Source organism: Scleropages formosus, chromosome 5 (assembly GCF_900964775.1).
Source record: "Scleropages formosus chromosome 5, fSclFor1.1, whole genome shotgun sequence".
Lineage (NCBI taxonomy): Eukaryota > Metazoa > Chordata > Actinopteri > Osteoglossiformes > Osteoglossidae > Scleropages > Scleropages formosus.
In genome coordinates, this window is record NC_041810.1 from 24,741,137 (window position 1) to 24,759,839 (window position 18,703).

Sequence of the window (18,703 nt, forward strand, 5' to 3'; positions counted from 1 at the left end):
CGTGTCGTGTCCACTTCCACACAAGCGCATGTCCGCAGCAGCCCGAGAGGAGCTGTAGGTGCGCGGGAAAGTGCGCAAATTGGTGCGGTGTTTCGTGGAACAGGGTGGGCAGCTCGTGTCTTTTGTACACACTCAGGTGTGTGTTCCAGCAGCAGCGCGACGCAAACACACTCGGACGCACGACACTTGGCACTGGACAGTGGACGCACGCGGTGTGTTTGCGTGTGTCCGTAGGGGCCGTTGGCTGGCGCGCGCGGGGAAGGTCCTGCTTGGGGGTCGCTCCCCAGCTGAGCAATTCCACGGCCAAGTGTGTGTGCGTGGGGGGGGGGAAGGCTCGTTGTTTGTCAGCGTAGTTTTATTTCTGCGTGACAGTCGCTTCGGCTGAGCGGAGTTGCGCCTTCTGCTTGGAGAAGTGCAGGTGGAGAAGGTGGCGGCGGCGGCAAGTAAACACCTTAAGAGAAGTTACTTTGGTTAAATAAAGGCTGTTGCTCCTTAAAGAGTCTGTCGAGGAAGTGAAATTTCTGCCACTGTTGCTTTGCGCTCGTGATGAATTATAGGATGAGCCTGTGCGTGGTAAAAAGTGTCCTGTTGTCCGCAGCCCGCTTCTCAGCGCTGCTGCGTCCGGATGCGCAGAAAACGCGCTTTTCCTACGAGCCGGGTCTCGCTATAATTTGTGCGTCGTAGAAGAAAAAAATATTTTTTTTCCAGTGGATCATTAAAATAATGCATAGGAAGTAATTGACGTGTACTCGTGTGTTCTGTTTCCACTGGGCCTAATAAAATGCAACCTTTCTAATTGAAAGGACAATTATAAATAAGTTAAGCAGCCTATTTATATAACACGCTTATGTAAGAATGTGTTCTTACGGACTATTTTTAACAGCATGAAAAGATGACAAAGTTTTATGCGGGTGACGTCGAGCAGAGGATCAAAAATACATTTTACTTGGTGTTGAGTGTGATTTTTTTTCCTTATTTGATTTCATATTAATTTCCTTTCAAATATAAATTATAATATAGCACAAAATATAATTATATATTCTATACCAGACCGGTGTGATTCTGTTAAGGTGAAAATATTTCCCGGCATTGTGTCGGTGCAGTTATTGCATGGTTTGGAAAATGTTGTGTATTGCGGGCCGCTGTGTAAAGCAAGAATATCTATCTTTAAAAATAAAAATTCATTTCAGTGAAACGTATGTCACTGCAGTCTTTACCATAAATTCTGTATTTAGAAACACCGCTGTTATATAATGCAAAAGGGAAGGAGCGGATCCCTGACTGTCGCTGGAATGTGTGTGAGGATGGGAGAGCACAGGAGCACAGTCTGCGCACCGCCATGTGCGCGCGTGTGTGAGAGCGTGTGCGCGGGAACGTGGCTGCGCGCGCACTCACACATTGTGCACATCACCTTTGCGCGGCTCTTTTTTTTTTTTTTTTTTCTTTTTCCCCCCTCATTGAAGTGCACATTTGCAGGCCCTGTCACGTGTGGGCTCCTCCAAAAGCCCCCGACATTCCCACGTTGCCTTGTTTTACTGCGGTGAGAGGGGCTCGTGAGAGGGGCTCGTGCCAGGTGTATCCGTTGAGTGACTCATGCTTGTCGAGTGTGTGTGAGCAGAACTTAATAAAGAAATGTTTCACAACTGTGGTGAAAAGTGGTTGTTATTGGGGTGGGTTTTTTTTTTTCTTTTTTTTTTTTTACTTTTTAAAATGGACTGTTTGGTACCTGCAGCGTTTATTACCTCATACCTGCAAAATGAAGCAGCAGACAGGTGACTGGATTTGCACATGAAATAATGAATGATGTGCACGTGGGAAAAGCAGGGTGTGAGGGGCGCTGCCTTAGTTTCACTGTGGCGAAACACGTCTTCCTGTGCATTTCGCCCTCCTCACTGGAGTTTGCTACTAAGAGGGCTTTAACGCAGGCGTTGCACGCGTTTCCCACTCGAATGCAGCCCTTGCGTGTCTTATTTTTACGTCTGGTTTCACGCGTGTTGTGGAGAGCCGAGGCAGCCATGGCGGGTCCTGGGGGCCAGCAGCCAGCGTGCAGCGGACTTCTCTAAAACATGATCATCTTGCTGTTTATTTGCACTCTGCCACACAAGTCTCGTTCGCATTCGTGTGTTTCATCTGTTGAAGTCTGTTGTTGTTGTTGTCCTTTTTTTTTTTTTTTTTTTTTTTTTAAATCCACATTGGTTGCTGTGGTGGGGTGTGTACGCGCATACCCACTCACGTCACACTCCGCTCTGCCCGTTCACCACAGCTCAACATTGTTTATATAATCCCATTCCCACTTCCGCATTTCTCAGCGATACCGCCACATAAAGTCTCGCGAGAGTCCCTCTTACTGACCTCCAGACGGAGGAATTCTGGGTACAGAAGTTTTTTTCCCGCTTGTCTCGTCCACTAAAAAAAATAATAGGGATTTACATTAGAAGTGCAAGACTAAGTGAACATTATAAACGCCGAAACGTTGATCTGAATAAAGAATTTCCCGAATTATTCTGTTTTTTTTCTTCGGTGCAGTAACATCTGCAAACTGTACTGTACTGAAGGGTGAGTCAGCTGGGCAACAGCCACCCGGGGGGGGGGGGGGGTTTGATTGACATGTATTCCACCGTATGGCTTCTTCCAAAAAGCCCGGAAAGGAGGCGGGAGTAGATTCAGGTTTCCACCAATCGAAGAAGGCATCCATTCATAAAATAGTGTGGGCCGTTCCGAGAACGCGTGGGCATGAGGTGTTTTATAATACTCTCTCTAAGAATAAAACTTGCCGAATGGAGGACCAATAAACCACTTAGAATTCAGGTTGCTATAATCTGTATCCAATCAAATTTCCCACCAGAGCAGGTCCAGCCCTCCCCACTACGCATAGCAAAGAGAATAAATGAGAACTACCTTCTGAGATTGACACCCACAATCACCAATAAGAGAGGAGCTTCATTTGATTGACATTATCTTTACCCAATGGGTGTGGAAGGTGGGCCTGTTGGAAGGCTAAAGAGTAGGTGGGGGGCGTGCACGCGAATCTGTGAAGACTGTTAAAGAGTTGTGCGATGCCACAACCTCCGCTTCCAGAGGTTCCTTGCGCTGTAAGGTAATTCAGTCCATTTCAAGGCACACTCCCACACCGGCCCTTGACTGCCATGCGGCCGTTCGACGTCGAAGCACCGGTGTTCTGGGTCGGTGCTGTGACCCTGGCTCTGCTGTTCGTGTGGCTCCTCTGGATAGTGCTGGCAGGGCTCCGGGTCTGGGTGCTGGGCAACGGCCGCCTCGTCTCCACCAGGCTCGGCAAGTGGGCAGGTGAGTGAGTCCCGCCTCGGAGACGCGCATCTTCACGTGTGTGTGTGTGTCGCACTCAGTCCCTGACGAGCTCGGGGGAACGACGGGCGGCGCGCGCTGGAAGCGTCGTCATCATCAGGCGAATGTTACAACCTGGACACAAAGTGGCATCTGAGGCAGAGCGAGGGGTGCGAATATCAAAGAGAAGGAGATTTTGCGGCGACCGTCATTATGAGCACGTCATGAGTGGTACTGGGTTTATTACTTTCTCTTATATACAGACACTCACTTTTTGCTGCCATTGTCAATTGTGACTCATGATCTGGGTACTTTACAGTGGTATTTCATAAAGGCAGTACTTTGAATCCCACTGAAACGTCTGCTTGCTGTAAAGAGTGTAAATGGGAGGTCATTATAAGGAACTTGTCATTTGCGCACATCCACATATTGTCACGTGCCGAAGATTTTCGAGATAATTTTGGGCTCCGTGATTCAGTTCAGTCAGTGAACAGTTTGTGTAACACGGTTTGTATGTTCAACGCTCCTGATCCCGATGAATGGAGCGGCGGGGGGGAGGGGTAGAGGAGGAGTGGGGGCGGGGGGGGGGGTCTGCGGGATTCAGTCGGCCTACTTTGACCCAGTTATTCAACCCTCCACTCGTGTGCGGCACTTCCTCTCATCGCCAAGCTCATGTTTAATAATGAAGAGAGTCATGACGCTGGATCGCAGCTCACGGCACCAGGCTGCAATCTATTCCGCGCTTTCTATATGATGCATATCGGCTGATGAAGAGATGCCGTTCCAAAAAAAAAAAAAAAAAAAAAAAAAAGTCTGACGCAGTCTGAATATTGATCTCGCAAAACGCAATTACGGTTTTTCGTGACTTAAAGCACGAGAAGGAGGAAGCGCGTGAGCCCGGTGAACGTTGCGTAATTAGCGTGACTGCGAACTGCACCGTTCAGACGTTCCTGTTGCGCTGGTTTCAGGTCCTCGGGGGGGGGTCCAGTTTGAGGTCGTTGCCTGGTGACAGCATCCCCCAGCTGCAGCGAAAGCGTGAGTGAGGTGGGTTATTGCGAAATATTGGCGGAACACTCCTAGCAACGGACGACAGCGCCTTTCCAGTCGGACCAGTACAGCGAACGCGGCTGTAGTGACAGGCTGCAGTAGTGAATAGGCGGAGAGAAGGGAGTGGGAGGGGCTGGAGAACAAGTGGGTGGGGCGAGGGAAGGTGTGATTGGAGGAATTGTAATATGGGCGGAGCCACGTTGCCTGCTGGTGTCGAGTGTGAGGAAACTTTTGCGTCGGCAGGTCCTGCCCCTCTTTCTCTTACTCGGTCCGAACCAGACCGGTTACGTTGTGGTCGTTGGTCCGGTCCACAGAGTGTTACTGGTAATGGTGGGAACCGCTAGTACAATGATAAAATGACCCCTGACCTGGGGCACGTGCTATGCCTCCTTTCACAAGTTGGGGGAGGGGGCGGTTGACGCCTGTCAGTGGGAAATGATGATAAATAACCAATAATTGCCTGCCTGAAATAAAAATTCAGCTCTTATTTTAGTGCAGCTGGACTTGTAAACAAATTCAGACCATAATGCTAATCCTTCAATTTCTCCTTGGATAAATTAACTTCTCCTTCCCTAAACTACTATATATGGGGGGGTTGACAGGGCAGGAGTCCATAGGGAGGGGCTGCTCTGAAGAAAAGGTTCTGAATCTTTCCTGGCCCAGTGGCGCACTGCCTCTCTACCTGCTCTGGAGAGCATTGCCTGGGCCTTAAGAGAAGCGATCACTGTGCAAGAGGGACCCCTGCTGGCGGACTGGAGGAGGCTGCTGGGAAACACAAAGCCATGAGGTCTCTCTCTCTTTCTCTCTCTCTCCTGACAGTGGCCTCCAAGTCACATGTTTAGGTGGGTAGTGTGAGGCGCAAAGGATGCTGGGTGTCAGATTGATGCGGCCTGGCTATGAGGTCAGGAATATTATTAGCCCTAGGGGCTTGAGTATGCAAAAAAAAAAAAAAGATTAATTGAAAAAAGTGACTTAAACATAATTCTGCACTGAAAATGAAGGGATGCTGCAGTAAATGCAGTCCCCCAAACACCCACTGCGATGCGCTGAGGTTCCATGTGCTTCCGGGTTGAGGCACAATGGGCCTCTTTCACCCACACTAGTGCCGGTTATGTAAGAATGCAGCGTGTTGCAGTAGTTATGTACTCCAGAACAGCTTGCTTGGGGGGTGGGGGTGTTGGTAGCGAGGGCAGCAAGAGGCCAAGGGGAGGGCTGGGGCCCTGTTGGTCTGCGCAGGAGCTCCGTTCTCATTGGCTGAGAGGGTGGGGTCGTGACACAAAGGAGAGACTCGCAGTATAAGCCTGCATGGTGCTGGGAGGCTTTTTAGCGAGCTCCCTGGCAGTTGGCACCCTGTGCCCAGGGGAAAGTGCACCCCCCAGAGGAGCCGGTGTGAGTTGACAGATGCAGGGGACTCCTCAGGGCACCTCCTCCCCTTTGCTGGCTCTTGCCTGCCCACCCCCACTGTCCTGACACCACAGAGCACTTTATTGAGAAAACCGTGTTATGTAAGAGCAGTGTCGCCATTCACTGGCACTGCGTGGCTGTGATTGGGGGGAGGGGGCTTTGGTTCGCATCTCAACCATGTGAGAGAAACATGCAGGTGTGGCTCCCGGAGCCTGGCTGGCTGCTCTGCGGGCCTTCGGAAAAGAAACGTGTGTTGCCGGGTAGTTTTTGTGAATAGACTCTGTGCCATTCATGCCACAGGGACACGAACACACGTGAATGGTGACTTTCATGTTCCACATGCCTGTGAATCGGCTGGATGTAAGCTCCCCCCTCCGACAAGGCTGCTGTGTGCGTGTGTGAGAAGATGAGTTTTGAATGGCACCTCCATGTGTCCTGCTGCTATGGCTGGGGGTTGCAGAGAAGGTGGGGGGGGGGGGGGGATTGGGATATGTGTATTCTGCCTTTTGCAGCATGCTGGGGAGGGGGAAAACGCAGCAGTTCACGTGACGGGCACCTTGTGAGACACGTGCTGCTGCCGAGGCTGCTGGGTAAGCTGCAGCTCTCCGTCCCCAACCCTGTCAGATGAGCCTATCTCCATCCCCCATCTCTCGTTCTCCATTCCTCCCCTTGCACAGAGGAGTCTCCTCCCAACCCCCCCCCCCCGCTCTCCCCTCCTCCCCCTCCCTCCAGGCTCTCATCTGTGTCACGACTCACAGTTTTTTAATTTATATAAAGAAATGAGATCTTCCATCTGTCTTCTTGCTACAAATGCTCATATTTTCACCCTTTCTTCACAACAAAGCCCTCATTAATAAATAGGAAAATTCTCCAATTCGCTCCCCCCTGCCTACATTTCCTTGGTCATTAGTTTGAACTTATTTTTCTGCTGCTTCTATTTAGTCGGCGCCCTTCACCGTCAGTGGCGCAGCGCAGTCAGACCAGGGCGGAAACAGCCAATGGTGGGACAGATGTGTGCACCTTTATTTATTTATTAAGACCTTTCTTTGCTGCTGTTACACAAGGAATGTGGTTGACTGCCCCCCCACCCACACTGCTTGCCGCTGCCTGTGCCCCAGGGTCTAGCTGAGTGCCCTCTGTGGGACACCGTGGGGGATTCCACATTGCACAACCTCATTGTTCCTCATTTTGGGGGGGGGGGGGGTGGTCATGGCCTGTTGATCTTGGCCCTGACTCCCCCCACCAGACCCCTCTGTGTGTGTCTGCCTGGTTTGGTTTGGCTCCTGCAAGTGAACCGGATGGGTGAACTGGCTTGTTGGAAGTTTCTGCTCAGTCTGTCCAGTTATTCTGGATTTGGGGATGTTGCAACCCAGTCACAGTCGCGTGGGGGGGTCACATTCCAGTGCCATGGACTAGCGGACTGGGAGACTCTGGCTAGTACTGGCATCTCTAGGCAGCCGATTGGGGAGACAGAACTTGAGTCTTCTTTCCAACTTCTGAAACCTGTTGGTTCACTTGTGGTTGTATATTATTTATTATTATTATTTATTATTATTAATAATAATAATATCGTTTTTTCCTTTCTGAAAGATCGGCTATGTTTGCCATCACGGAGCAGAAGACAGGGATGACACTTGGGGTTGTGACTGCTGGATATCTAAATCTTTTAATAAACTGCTCATTTTGGGGTGGGGGGGAGGTCAGCTTTTTGATGAGCAGCATTTTAAGAAACTTGCAAAGGAAGGATCTTCCTCCCTGTTCTTACGACCTAGTGGTGGATTTTCTGGCCTTGGAAGTTCTGTGTTCATCTACCTGACTGACAACCAGGTTTAAATCCTCAAATGTCCCCTTCAGGGCCTCCATCAGGGTACTGCTGCATAACTGATACAGTGAAGATTATCCTGCTGTTTAAATGGAAGTCAGCATAAGTAGTTCAGGGTTCGAATGGCACACTGTAAGGCGTATTGGAGAGGGGGGCAGTCTCTTAAAAGAATAAGAAAATAACAGTGCATCACCAACAGATGGCAACCCTTTGGAAGGACAAAATGGGGGGGCAGTTGGTGGGGTGGGGCATGCTGCATTCAGATGACATGGAATTCGCCGCTCAAGGACGGATCACGGACCGCTGTGCTGTCTTGGTTGCCACAGTGGTTGGGTTGGGTGGGGGGGGGGGGTCCTTACAAATGCGCGAGGCTTCCCGTTCGTATCGAGAGGGGTGTGGATGCACGTGGCGACAGCGACCCCCTGTGGCCGCCGAGCAGCCGGGGCTGTGGTCGCGCAAAGGGTCGAATGGGGGGGTGGGGGTGGGGGAGTCTCGTTGGTATTCCGCTGCCGCCGTGCTTCCAGACGGGGCTGCGCAGCCCGGCTGCTATTTTTAATCTCGCTGCTGCTTTTTTTAGTCTCTGGAATATTTAGCTGCTCCAGCGGTGTCAACGTTTCCCTCCGCTTCTGAGGTGCCCCCCCCCCCGTCCCCTGCTGTCCCTGTTCAGCGCCCTTGAGGTTCTACAGGCGAACGTCACGATCCGCTGGCAGGGCAGCACCACACACACACACACACACACACACACACACACACACACACCTGCTTGCGTAGCTGCTTTCCGCAGAGCGTCGCTGACGTCGTGCTGCCCTCACGTGAGGGGAATAAAATCCCGGTGGGAGGGGGAAGAGGGGGGTGTCTGGTGCCAGGAGATTGTATTTCCTGACATCATTTTACCTTTCCCCTCCTGTATTTCAGTTTTTAAAGCTTGAACTAAACCAAAGGGTTTGGATGAAGGCAGTTGCAATAGAGATCCCCCCCACTCCCTCCAGTTTTGGAGACATGGAGGGTGGGGGTCTCAGCATGTCATTGCAGATTCAGTCTCTCGTTCGCCTTCCCAAACGTGTGTGGGGTTTTTTTTTTTTTTTTTTAAAAAAAAAAAAAACCCCAACCTGAATGTGCAGAACGAACATGAAGCGAACAGGTTGACTTGATGGCACAGGTATGGTGGGAGGGGCGGAGTGTGGTTGTGGTGATTAGTTGCGGGTTAAGTGTCTTGCAGGGTTGTCACATCAGTGTCCCAGGTCTCGTGTCATTTTGAGGTGAGGGTCACAGGTGGAGTGGAGCCCCCAGTGAACACCTCAGTCGTCGTCGCAGCGTTCTGCAGGGGTTCGGAGGGCCGGGGGGGGGGGGGGGGTGAACTTGGACTGCAATGTGTTTCCCGTGTCTTTGCAATGATGCTTGGCAGAGGGGCCATGGGACACTCGAGGGTTCCAGAGCGATGTGAGTGCACTGCTCATCCCCTGTCCAGCCCAGTTCAGTGGGGACACATTTGTTCTTAGAATAATGTTCCCCTGTAAACGAGTGTCTCATTTTTTTTAACTCGTTGCCTCTCCTCTCCCATTGCCCCTTTTTTTCATTTGCTCCTTTCTATTTTTAGCCCCCCCCCCCAGGCTCAGTCTTATTGTTCGTCATTGCCCCTCCCCTGCTCCTCTCCAGAGCAGCCTCTGTTCTGCCCGAGTTCTCCAATCTTTTGCGGGTTTGCCCCAAAATTCACCCACTTTGACTAGGAAGGTGATGCAGGAGCAAAGCTCTTCCATCTTGCTCTAAACTTACTTGTTTAACTCATGCTTTTTCTCCAAGGTGACTTAGTCTTAATCTACTTAGCTTTATTTACCCACTTACACAGCAGGGTAACTTTACTGGAACTGCAGCTTAGGGTATGTACCTTGTTCAAGGCTACTATAGCTGGAGGTGGGATTTGAACTTGTGACCATTGGGCTCCAAAGGCAACAGTTCTAACAGCTATAACACCAGCCGTTTGCATGAAAACATTTTGACATCATGGCACTGAAACGGTGCTGCTCTTCCTGGCCTCGTGGGGGCTAAATGGCGGAAGATCGCCGGCCCTGTCCACTCTGTCCCAAATGGCATCGTTCAGGTGGGCTGTGTTCCAGCTCCTTTTGTGTTTACGGGGTTCATTCCGGCTCAGTCTGAGTTCACATGGGTTTCCTCTGGATGCTCTGGTTTCATCCCACATGTGAATCTAAATTGGCCAGTACCTGCATGCGCTTAATCTGTGATGGACTAGTGCCTCCTCCATAGCACTTTCAGGACAGACTCTGGGCTACTATGACCAGTGATTACTGGCAAGTGGCTCTTCTGGGGGGGGGCTTTGGTTTAATAACCAAATGAATCTGCCTTCCACTTTGAGTGTTGCCAGTGCCTTGCGGGATGGGGGGGGTGGGGTATATAGCTTGAAGTGTGTGTGTGTGTGTGTGTGTGTGTGTGTGTGTGTGAGAGCGCCTTGCTGACCACCCGCTCCCCGGCATGTTTCAGTGGTGACAGGAGCCACAGATGGAATCGGGAAAGCCTATGCAGAGGAGGTGAGTTTCCTGCCCTTTTATGCATTTCATTTCCTTGACGGAAATCACGGTGACTCATCGGGAAAGGTTTCACTCAGCGACGTGAGGGGGGGAACATGTAATATGGTGGCGGGACCAGACACACACGTGCCGTTTGTGAACTTGTTTGCTGAGCTGCGTGGACTCTGCACCATGGTATCCAGCACTCCTGCACTTGGGTGCCTCTGCTCAGTCGTGAAAGGGGTGCTTTACTGTCTGATCAGGAAATGCGCAGCCGTTTCCTTCCTTCCATTTGGTGAGCACTTCTTGAGCTTTCATGGTTGGGTTTTTGGGTACAGGGTCAATCTGCTCTGGGTGGAGGGCGGGGGTCTAACATTGCAGGAGAATCTGAATCCGAACCCCTGGGTGCCACATCGGTGGGGTAATGTTTGCTTCCCACCTCGCTTTGCCCTCAAGTGACTGAGTCCTGTCCTGTCCTTCTTCCTCAGCTTGCCCGCCGGGGCTTCGCCGTCATGCTCATCAGCCGGTCCCAGGAGAAGCTGGATGACGTCTCCAGATCCCTAGGTGGGGCTTCTTTCCTCTCCACTTCCTGTGCTGCTTTTAGAACTGTGTGAATTGAACCACCTGCAGTGCTCTTACCTGTTCTCCCCACCGCTTCCAGTGCCCTGTTGCTATTTATAACTTTTTTCCCGTTATAAATTTGAATCGCTAATATGAGCACCGCTGCATTCTTTTCTTTTTTTGAAAGAGACACAGGGATTGGTCACAGTGCCATGATGCCAAATGGTACCGAACTCCTTCAGAGCTCAAGTGAGTCCGAGGCTCAAGTTGCAGGCAGTGATTTGACTGAAGTGTGGAAAGTGTTAATTTATTTGGGACGTCTCCTGTTCAGTGTTAGTTCTTAGTGGTGTGTGTGCACGCGCGCTCGTGCGCACCCATGAACCCCTCTCTGCTCAATGAATGTCAGGCAGCCCAATGCTAATGAAGCGGGGTATTTTTAGCGCCGTGCTGAACGGCGGGCGCACTGCCAGCGCTGTTGCCTGGCTGCTGATGCTGCGACGACGCAGGCCTGCGCAGGCAAGGAGACGACTGCAGATTGGGGGGGGGGGGGGGATGGACATGGGACATAAACAGTTAACAGACCCTGCCTCTGCTCGGGGGGTGGGGGTTCCCCTGGCATGCTCACACGTGCACATGCATGTGGTACATAGTTTACATGTTCCCCCAGGAGCAAGCACACGCACTCTCCTGTGGTTCTCAAACTGTCCGCCTCTTGTGATAAGGCACCAGAGAGCAGCAGGGGGCATTAGGGGTAACAGTGCTGCAACCAGGCCACCCCCTGCTGAACGCCGCAGCCCTAGTGCCATCCGGTGAGCGGGAGATGGCCGCATCCCTGTGGTGGAGGGACTCCTCCTTTTGCCACCAGCCAGCTGGTTGTGGGATTATAGCAGCATTTTTTTTTGCGCATTATTACTGTTTATTTTCCACGAGCCACTTCCCTCCCTCTCCGTACGCCCAGAAACCTGCCGGGTGGTTCCGTCGTCATGGAAAATATTTGTGGGTGGGTCAGGAGGGGAGGAAGTGCTGTGGCCCCACCCTGCTGGGGGACTTGCTGTCACAGGCATCTCCCCCCCCCCAATAACATCACTTGCTCCTGATTGGGGGGGGGAGGAATCATGGCATGAGTCTCTACAACCTCCCCCATCTGTCCATTTGCAGTGCAGCAGTACTTTTTATCTGTTTAATCTTTAATTGTAATTAATGGTTTATTTGCATGATGAATTGTCACATGTTGCAAAAGCAGATATCATTCCAGTTACATTTAATCACCTATATGACAGCCTCTCCCCCCCCCATCCCTGAAGAAGACTGTATGCTGAGCTACTTTACACTTTTTACCCATTTAGACACCTGGGTAAGTTCTTACCTTGGTGTATAAATACTGTACATCAGGGTAAATACCTTGATCAAGGCTGATTCAAACCTGGGTCCTTTAAGAACAAGACAGGAGCTCCAACCACTGTGCCCCCCAGCTACCGTTTAATACATGTTAAAACCACTGTTCACAAGTGTGTTCCTTTTAGCCCCCCCAAGGGGAACCCTGACATTCCTTATGTGGCTGATGTGTGGACAGGTCCTTCTGCCTGTTCAGTCCAGTAGTGACGTGATGATGGGTGGAGGGGTTTGAGCAGTCCTGTCACTCCACCTTTCATTTGTGCCCCAGTTACACCAGTGAACCGAGGCTTAATTTTCTTGAGCTTGTTGCAACCTGTGGTTAATAGTTTCTTCTTAATTTTTTTTAATTTTATTTTTATAATGGGGTGTGTTAGCAGAAGGGGAGAGAGGGGGTTGGTGTCAGTGGGTTATTGCACAAACGGAGCTGTTTCACCGGTAATCCCTCCTCCCCCCTGCCTCCCCACAGCTCTGACGTCAGCTGGAACAACGCTATTGGTCAGGGCTCCGCGGCTGCCCGCTGTGTCATTTCCATTGTCGTGCCTGCAGCCCGAGGTGGCTGGGGGGTGCCAAGGCTGCTGGGCTGTACAGCTCCAGCTCTCCTCCATAGTCCTACCCCCCCCCCCCCAATAAATGATTTAAAAAAAAAAAAAAAAAAAAACACCCTTGTCTTCTTCTGATTCCTGATTTGCAAAACACTGTTGATTTGGACTTTGGTTCAGGGCTCCAGGGACATCCCGCTTCTGCTCCGAGTGGCTCGCGCTCCTGTTTCGACGAGTGCGAGCGCTGGAATAGCAGAGGAATTTTCCTACTGTAATTCAGTGAATGCCATTCAGATGAATGGGTCTTAGGACAATGAATTCTAATTGCAGTGGGTGCAGTGAGCTGGAGAGGCCTTTGCAGCCTATAAGTGGTGGCGCGTCGCCCCCTGGCGGCCATCCGGCAAATTGCAGCACTAAGTCTTTTCTCTCTGCGGTGACTCGGGAATCTCCCCCAGGTTCATCGAAATACTTAGCGGCAGCTTTCGGTACTTGGAAAGGCGACAGAAGGCAGTCAAAGTGACAACTTTTCATTTTACTGCGTTTTTACTTCCTCCTCCTCCTCACACGACTTGTCAGGAGTTTTATCCCGCAATGCCCTAAGGGTCGTGTCCCCCCCCCCCCCCTTTTTTTTTCGCAGAGAGCCAGTACAAAGTGGAGACACGAACCATCGCTGTGGATTTTGCCTCTGCAGACATTTATCCCACCATCGAGAAGGGATTGGCTGGCCTAGAAATCGGCATCCTGGGTAAGTGGTCGTCTCTGCGGGGGGGGGGCAGCAGCAGAGACTCTTGCCCCCCCCGGTGCACTTTGTCTTTTGGCTGTAGTAAATGCGGGGTCGGGGAGATACCGGTTAATGAGATCTGGAATTGGTAACCACCATTCATACGGAGGAATGGCGTTTCATTTAATCTGGGGGAAAGTCCGACTGCTCCGTGCGGAAATCGAACTTTTTTTTTTTTTTTTTTTTTTTTTTTTTTTTTTCCCCCCCTCCTCTCTCCCCCTTGGTTGTGTGTGTGAGAGAGTGTTCTTTCAGCGGAGGCACTAAATGTTCCTTTTCTGTAACTCAATGTCCACACCTGCCAGTGCGGCGCGTTTCTCCACCTCATTTCTGAGCCTTTGCTGCCACCTACTGGTGTGCGGTGGAATTGTGTTTTTACACGAAATTCTGCTCCCCTCTCTTCTCTACAGTGAACAACGTTGGAATTTCATACCCCTATCCAGAGTACTTCCTCAACATCCCCAATCTAAACAATGTGAGTCCCCCCCCCGTATGTCTTGGAATGTGGCTCTTTTTAAATTGTGCTCTGAGCCTCTTGTGTTTCCTTTTAAAGTAGCTGATTAGATTTGTGGAACCACGGCGTTTTTATATTTGCTTTTATTCATTTAGCAGATGCTTTTCTCCAAAGTGATATAGCCCAGAGTCAGCAGGAGTGCGTTGTGTATTTGACCGGAATATAACTTCCTTTCATACAGTATCCATCACCTTCATTGGGAAGGTTTAAACGGCTTTTTTTTTTTTTTCTTTATTACAGTTCGTCAACACAGTGATCAATGTCAACATCACATCTGTTTGTCAGGTAAGTGCTGCGTGTGAGCGAGAGAGAGCTTGACAAGAGTCACAATGAATGCTTGTGTAACTTCAAGCTGCATCTGCAGCAACGTGCTGGGTGTCAGTCTTTCCCAGAGTTGCAGTGTCTCTCCTTGTCCGCCCGCCCCCCCCCCCCCCCCCCCCCCGCCATGTTTACTGTTGTACCTGCAGTTTCAGTGGTTCCCAAAGCAACGGAAAACTACGCCCACACTGTCTGTTCTGCTCCACCCACGCTCTCGCTCTCTCTCTCTCTCTCTCGCTGTGTGTGTCTGTAACAATGCGGTCCTACTTGTGCCACCAGCCCTGTTTTTCCACCTTTTTCCTACCTGAATCCCCCCCCCCACTTGTTCTCTTTTGGTCTGTACAGAAATACAACCCTGCATGACTTGCACTTGAACTGTGTGTACACACGTTACCAGACAGGTGGTTAATGAAGGTGTGCGAACGCTTACAATGTATTCAGCAATGGGAACTCTCTCTACTTTGTGAGGACATCTCGAAAAGTCTTCACTTTCTGTGAAAGTGAGTTTGGCATAAACAGGCAATACCAGCATGCATTTTTTTTAAAAGGCCAGTTCTCTCTTCTTATGCCTTTTTATTCAACAGAGTCAGCATTAAGTGCTCACAATGTAATATTTCGGACAGGTTTCCCCACACACCTCTTTGCTTGGTAGCTAAAATGTTCTGCTCAGAGCAGGTCTGAAAAATGACAGCCTTCTGTCTCCATTTCTACTATTTGCCATAAACTTGCCTATTCATGAAATAGTCATTTCTGTGTGATGTGGCAAACTAGTTATGCATAAAAAGTTTGGGCTCGCTATTCCTATGGCTGAACTTACTGTCTCTCAGATGGTAACTAGAAGCAGCTCATTTATTATACTATGTGGCAAAAAGCTGCTTTGACATCAGAAACTTGGCAAATCCCAGGAAAACTGCTGCTCCTCATGGAAAGAGGCTGGTTGGGGTATCCACAATGAACCATGTAAGAGATTCCTAATTGAACTTGGAGCATGTCTGAATTCTTGGTTGTGCACTGTGCCTCATCGCTGACTCTTGTCGCTGCAACGGGGGGTCTGTTCAGGCCCATTCCTTTGGCTCTAATGCTCTGCTCTGCTCCCTGTTTTGTTCAGATGACACGGTTGGTGCTCCCGAAGATGGTCGAGAGGTGAGCGATGATCCTAGCGCTCTACTGCTGTAGCAGGGGCTCAGAATGTTCCATTTGTTGCTGAAGGTGACTTGATCTGCAGAGACACGGAACTTCATATCTCCCCGTGGTAGCTGAGGCCCAGGCCTGTAGGGCTCCCGATGTGACTCCCAGTGGCTGCAGTAGCCTGGTTTGAGGAGAAGAGGGGTGTCTCCTCACCAAGGGTCCCCCCCTTCCTCATAGCTAGACCAGGCACTGGGAATTCCACCTTTCTACACCACATTTTGCAGCCACAGGCACTCTGTATGAGCAAGTGGCTGCCATGGCAACTTGGGAAGCAGCAGTGAATAGAATGTGGGGTGTGTGTGTGTGTGTGTGTGTGTGTGTGTATACAGGTGGGCATGTGTGTATGTGGCAAACAAGTACAATGAACGTACAAGCTGCAGCACTCCGTCAGAGTGTATGTGGTGCTGGTGACCTGGAATAAACCTGAACTCATTCCATCTGTGCCACGTTTCAGATCCAAAGGTGTAATCCTGAACATCTCATCTGCTAGCGGAATGTATCCTGTCCCTCTGCTCACCATATACTCGGCCACTAAGGCAAGTCAGTGTGACACACACCCAGTATGCTGTAACCAAAAGTTTAATGCTGGTTGCTGAACTTCTGCTGTTTGGAGCTGCTTTGCATTAAGTCCCCCTGTCCTGCTCTGTACTCAGGCATTTGTTGACTACTTCTCACGAGGAGTTCATGCAGAGTACAAGAGCAAAGGCATCATCGTTCAGGTGAAACACCTGTTTTTGCAGCTTGGGTTTGTCTCCCTCTAGTGTTGAGCGGTGGTGTTGCTCACTGACCTCCTGTTCCCAACAGAGCGTGTTGCCTTTCTTTGTGGCCACTAAGATGACAAAGATCAGGAAGCCCACGCTGGACAAGCCCACCCCAGAGCGCTATGTTTCTGCACAGCTCAATACCGTGGGCCTGCAAAGCCAAACCAACGGCTACTTTCCCCACGCGGTGATGGTGCGTTCGCTCTTCCCGGTTACCACTTGTTTACCACACGGTTTGTCTGTCCGGGCCTTGTTTTCCAGGCTGGAGACTGATGGCGCCACTCTGTTGTGCTGCTTTCAGGGCTGGTTCACCACAATCCTAGTCCCAGTGAACGTGGTCATCTACTTCGCAATGCAGATGCACAAAGCACAGCGGGCTGGATACCTGAGGAGGCGTAAGCAGTGCTAGAGCCCTTGGCCGAGGGGCCGAGAGGAGGTACTGAAGTGAGGGGACGGGGGAAAGAAGAAACCAGCTTCACCGGCCCCTCTGCCTACCGCCTCCTCCGGAACTGGCCAAGGAGCGTGTGGCGCTGAAGTCCAACATACAGAAAGTTGTTTGAGTGCATCTGCTCTTCATCGCACTGTAGCTCGGGGACTCTCTCCATCGGGGGGCTCCTGGACACCATGGCTCCGGTCTTGTTGCGGCAATATCGGGGTCTTAATGTTTTCACTGGTTTTGGGGTTATGTGTGAGGCACAGAGTCCACTTGTGTTGCTCTGTTCTGAAATTGGGGAAAATGAAGTGCTTCACACACCTGCCTAAACTAAGGGTGTTGGGGGGGGGGCACAAGCGTTATGATTTCTCCCAAATGAACTCTGCTGTCACTTCTGGAAGGGACTGTCCCTTTTGGAAGAGGCACATCAACTGGAAATCTCAAATAACAATGGGTAAGCGATGCGTTGGCTGCATTACCGTGTTCAACGTTGCACAATGATATGTTTTAAAACTGGCTTCTTGATCACAAGCATCTCTGAAATTTTAAATGGAACTGCTGTTACCAGCAATGTTGGCTTTGCTGCCAGTTTGTCTTTTTTTTGTGATATTTAAAGTAATTTTGTGGTGGGTTATACTTGTGCCTTAAAGTGTTCTCTCTTTCCCCCCCCCCCCCCCCCGGTGAGTGCACTGCTTTAATGGGGCAACCAATACAATGACTGGTGCTTTTTTGTGGAACCATACGACTGTAACTGATGCAGCTGCCATCGTGAGTACTTTGAGTAAACTGTGTACCATAGTGTGCCTGTGAGGAGCGTTCATGCTCTGAGGGACTGGTGCGATGCAGGATTGTGCCCCGTGTGTACTGTACTACATCCTGCCCTCGAGCCTCGTTTGCCACATCCCTCCATGAATTATAAGCCATGTGTGGCGGAAAGGCAGGAAAGCTCTACGGCGGAACACCACCCGAGCGGAGTCTCTCCGTCTGTGGCAAAGGGGAACCTGAGCACAGCTCTCAATAAAACTGCATCCAGGAGAAAAGCCTGTCTTGTGTTTCATTTCAATCAATGTGATGTTATACACTTTCTTTACCAGTAACTGTCAGTTAAAATTAAAAGGTGGCTCAAGTCCCTCTTGTGCTCCTACTGAAAGTGTCCATAAGGCACATAAGTTTGAGTACATGCTGGTGAACTTCGAGTAAACATTTTTGAATAAAGGGTTGATTGCAAAATTCTACGTCTGATCTGTACAACAGTACAGGGCATTGCTCCGGCTTACCTTTCTGAGATCATTGATTGTGACTTCAAGATCTTTGGTCATTGGATGCAGGTTACCTTAAAGTACCTGTGAGCAATAACATCTCAGTAGGAGGTCATGCCTTTAGTTACAGAGCACCTAAACTGTAGAGTAATTTACCAGTTACTGTCAGAAATGCTTTGTTTCTATCAGCCTTCAATGTTCAGTCAGACATATCACCATGAAATTTAATTCCACTTAGCTGTGTTTCTGTTTTTCCCCTGCTGTATTAAAATGTGTTAAACTGTCTAAGAGTGTGCAGTGGCGCAGTGGGTTTGGCCTGGGTTCCGCTCCCTGGCGGCTCTGGGGTTTGTCCTGCTTGGTGTGGCTTGTGACAATCCTGTCCCATCCCCCTCCAGCCTTCTACCCTGTGTTGCAGGGTTAGACTACGGTTTGCCCCGACCCTGCTTGGGACAAGGTGTGTGTGTGTGTGTGTGTGTGTGTGTAACTAATTTTTGTTATAAATTACTAAGTGTCTTCTGGTTGAGCACTGTTCTACAATAAGAGCTGAGGAGGAGGCGGGCCGGCCGTCGCAGGCGCATTCCGTGACTGAAGATGAGACGTACCTTGCTGAACTGGAAAATCAAGTGACCGTAGAGCAACAATCCCATTATTACTTGGAGGTCTTATTTAAGTTTTAGGAGTCTTATTTAATCTAGAATGCCTAGGGGGGGGGGGCAGTCACTGGTACTTGGACCCCAGAGGTTTTTTTTTTTTTTTTTTTTTTTCTTCTTTCTTCTTCTCTCTCTCCTTGAACGTTCAGTTGGGAGTTTTTGTTCCTTTTCACTGGGGCTGGTAGCCATATAGCTTTATAAAAACATTGATA

The 18,703-nt window shown here is 50.1% G+C and overlaps 1 protein-coding gene across 3 annotated transcripts; it reads left to right on the forward strand.

Annotated features, from left to right (window-relative positions):
- The first annotated feature begins 2,621 nt into the window (after positions 1-2,621).
- hsd17b12a (hydroxysteroid (17-beta) dehydrogenase 12a) lies at positions 2,622-17,622 on the forward strand. 3 transcript variants are annotated; one of them, XM_029252179.1, is made up of 11 exons: positions 2,622-3,303; positions 10,070-10,116; positions 10,584-10,659; positions 13,228-13,335; positions 13,779-13,843; positions 14,123-14,167; positions 15,309-15,343; positions 15,843-15,924; positions 16,042-16,107; positions 16,193-16,342; positions 16,451-17,622. In XM_029252179.1, the coding sequence occupies exons 1-11, from the start codon at positions 3,147-3,149 to the stop codon at positions 16,556-16,558; spliced, it is 939 nt and encodes a 312-aa protein (XP_029108012.1). In that variant the 5' UTR covers positions 2,622-3,146; the 3' UTR covers positions 16,559-17,622. The 3 variants fall into 3 exon arrangements, with proteins under 3 accessions (XP_029108012.1, XP_029108014.1, XP_029108015.1); XM_029252181.1 differs by lacking the exon at positions 2,622-3,303 and adding an exon at positions 3,310-3,531; XM_029252182.1 differs by lacking the exons at positions 2,622-3,303; positions 10,070-10,116; positions 10,584-10,659 and adding an exon at positions 10,689-10,905.
- Positions 17,623-18,703: the final 1,081 nt, after the last annotated feature.